At 43.7% G+C, this 3075-nt stretch overlaps 1 protein-coding gene across 1 annotated transcript; it reads left to right on the top strand.

The window, feature by feature from the left end:
• Positions 1 to 970: 970 nt before the first annotated feature.
• On the top strand, positions 971 to 2536 carry LOC117382907 (homeodomain-interacting protein kinase 2-like). The gene has a single exon (XM_033980146.1). It carries the CDS (start codon positions 971 to 973, stop codon positions 2534 to 2536), a length of 1566 nt encoding a protein of 521 aa, XP_033836037.1.
• The last annotated feature ends 539 nt before the right edge of the window (positions 2537 to 3075 follow it).

A 3075-nucleotide genomic window follows, 5' to 3' on the forward strand; every position in this document is an offset into this window, starting at 1 on the left:
TCCAGGCATCGCCATGGCAACACCGTGCAAAATACAAACTTGGCCCCCTGGACTTTTTTGTCGGGGACGACCTGAAGAATCACTGTGCCAAATTTTGTGTTCGTCGTTGACGGTAATAAGTCGTTATAAGACTTTGAAATGTATGAAAATTTGGAAATTTTCCCATTAGGATAACATGGGCGCTTTTGCGCATCGCCATGGCAACCCAGTGAAAAATATGACTTGGGTCTGATTGACTTTTTTGATCAGGATGACATGAAGAGTCATGGTGCCAAATTTCACATTATTCCATGAAAGTAATATTATTCCCATGAATGGGAAAAATTTGGAGATTTTCCATTAGCATAACATTGGCAGTTTGGCGCATCGCCATGGCAACACAGTGCAAAAAAAAGCATGGGTGTCATTGACTTTGAAAAACAAAAACAAAAAACAAAAAACTGGTTTATTAGTCTGTCTACATATCCAATGCTCAAAATGCTCAGTCTCCCCTTGTGATGTTGTGGTTTACAATATATCTGTAATGGGCAAGACAGATTTAGCTCAATTATATGAAAACTAGGTACAGCCACTTTAAACAGCAAATTCTACCATAGAATCCTGACTGTTCTCCAGCTCACATTTAAATGAGGCATTCTATAATGTTGTCATGAAGTCATGTGACCAGCTCTAGAACACTCACCTAGCAAACAGTAACAGTTCTCGTCACCATGGCAACCGTGACGGTGACAAAGAAATCCTTTGACAAAGCGATTCTTTGACACAGTGATTCTTCGACACAAAGCAATCGATTTGTAGTACTTGTTAGATCAAACTCAACGGTCACAACAAAGTCAAGTGCTCTTGTATTGCTCTTGTATTGCTCGTGTATTGCTCGTGTATTGCTCGTGTATTGCTCGTGTATTGCTCGTGTATTGCTCTTCTGTTGCTTAGATATCAAATTTTTTGACCAACCTAAATACATACTGAAATGGCTTCAGGATATCCCTCCAGAGCAGATCAAACCCTGTTTAAGTTAGGGGAGTACATTATCTTGGACGTACTTGGGGAAGGGCATTTTGGTGCAGTCACTAGATGCTTTCACCCTCAGACTTTAGAGGTCGTGGCAGTTAAAACCCTGAAGAACACCAGTAGCAGTCTCCAAAACGAAGTTGAGATCTTGGAGGAGTTGCGCCTCTTACAACCAGACAAGTACAATATTGTCAGGTTCATTGAATACTTTGCAGAACAGGACTCCGAATGCATGGTATTTGAAACATTAGACAGGAGCCTGCTCGACTTTATAAGGATGAGAGAAGATGTATTGTCTTTGTGTGAGCTCCGTCCAGTGGCACAGCAGCTCCTGGTGGCCTTTGACGGTCTCAAGACGGCTGGGATCATTCATGCAGACCTAAAGCCAGACAACATCATGCTGGTGAACCACAGTAAGCAGCCTTTTAAAGTCAAACTCATTGACTTTGGCCTGGCTAATTATGCAAACATGATGGACTTCATGGACATATGGCAGCCTTTTCCATACCGAGCTCCAGAGGCCACTCTAGGCTGCATAGTCACTGAGGCTGTGGACATGTGGTCTCTAGGCTGCACTCTGGCAGAGTGCTTCACAGGATACCATCTTTTCGGTGGGTACTCAGCCTACGACAATCTCAGGACCATCGTCGAACTGTTAGGACTTCCAAGTGCAAAAGTGCTCCAAAAAGCACATCTGTCTGTAGATTTCTTTACAAGCCCTTCAGGTGACTTCACACAGTGGAGACTTAAAACCTTAGATGAGTACTATGGCAGTCAGAGAGAAGACATGCCCATGGTCTCAGAGGGTCTAGCTGGAAGATTCAGCTCTTTAGAGAGTGTTTTTCAGGGGTCTCATACAAGAACGGGAGACCCAGAGCACAGAGACAGATTGGCCTTTGCTGATCTCATAAAGAGACTTCTGGACCTGGACGATGAGATGAGAATCACTCCCAAGGAGGCACTCCATCACCCCTTTGTGACGATGGAACATCTGATCGGTGATGACAGTGAATACAGTGAGAACGCTCGTGGCCTCATGGCCTTAGCTCTTAAAGGGTCCACCACTGTGTCTGATTTGAGCCCTCCTGAACAGCCCAGTCCACACATCCCACAACATGTACCAGAGCCGCTCCGAGATGAGGAGGAAGCAATAAGACCCACCCAAACACTGGAGCACATAGACAACACAAAGTGTTTCAACCAGGGTATTCTAGAGACTCCAATGGACAACAAGGAGAACATCCAGTCAGAGAAGTCTGAACACTGCATCGACGTCACAGGCTCTGAAGATCCTGATCCAATTTGGGAAGCGTCAAATGCCAAAGAAGACAGGCCAGATTACATTGTCATCGACAATCCAGACGACATCGTACACCAGGACTCAGATGTTGCCAGTTCTAGCCTGAGCAGCTCCTGCTCCATTTTGGGATGTTTCAAGACAGTGGCATTTGGTGGTTTTCTAGCAGGACAGACTGCTCTCAGTTATGTGTTATCATCATTGCTGGAGCCGTTGTACTCCCCATAATTCTTTAGGGCTGTAGGTTTTTAAGTTTCCTTCAGGTTCTTAAGTTTCCTTCATCTGAAGGAAACTTAAGAACCTGAGTTCTTAGGTTTCCTTCAGGTTCTTACGTTTCCTTCAGGTTCTTAAGTTTCCTAGATCTGAAGGAAACTTAAGGAAACTTCAGATGAACAATTTTAATTGTTCTAATTAAAATGGTCCATCTGAAGGAAACTTAAGGAGCTGAGCTCAGACACAACCATATTTGATTACACGGGCCACTTTACAGCACAGGAATAGCAGGGTAATATGTTTATTACACTGCTATTGAAGTAAAGTGAGCCGCTGTAATCCCCCATTCGTCCAGGAGTAGCTAGTAGGTAGTAGCTAGTCAAGTGTGATCCCATCTTCTCTACAAATTGTTCTAATTAAAATTGGCAATAAAAAATACAAAAATACAAAATCATAAACTTGTTGGTTATTGACGTGACCCGAGTGCTCCGATGACCATGGACACCATTGATGCTGTCACCTTCCAGGCCTTCTCCAGTTATTCTTTGAGCCTC

Source organism: Periophthalmus magnuspinnatus, chromosome 15, assembly GCF_009829125.3.
Source record: "Periophthalmus magnuspinnatus isolate fPerMag1 chromosome 15, fPerMag1.2.pri, whole genome shotgun sequence".
NCBI lineage: Eukaryota > Metazoa > Chordata > Actinopteri > Gobiiformes > Gobiidae > Periophthalmus > Periophthalmus magnuspinnatus.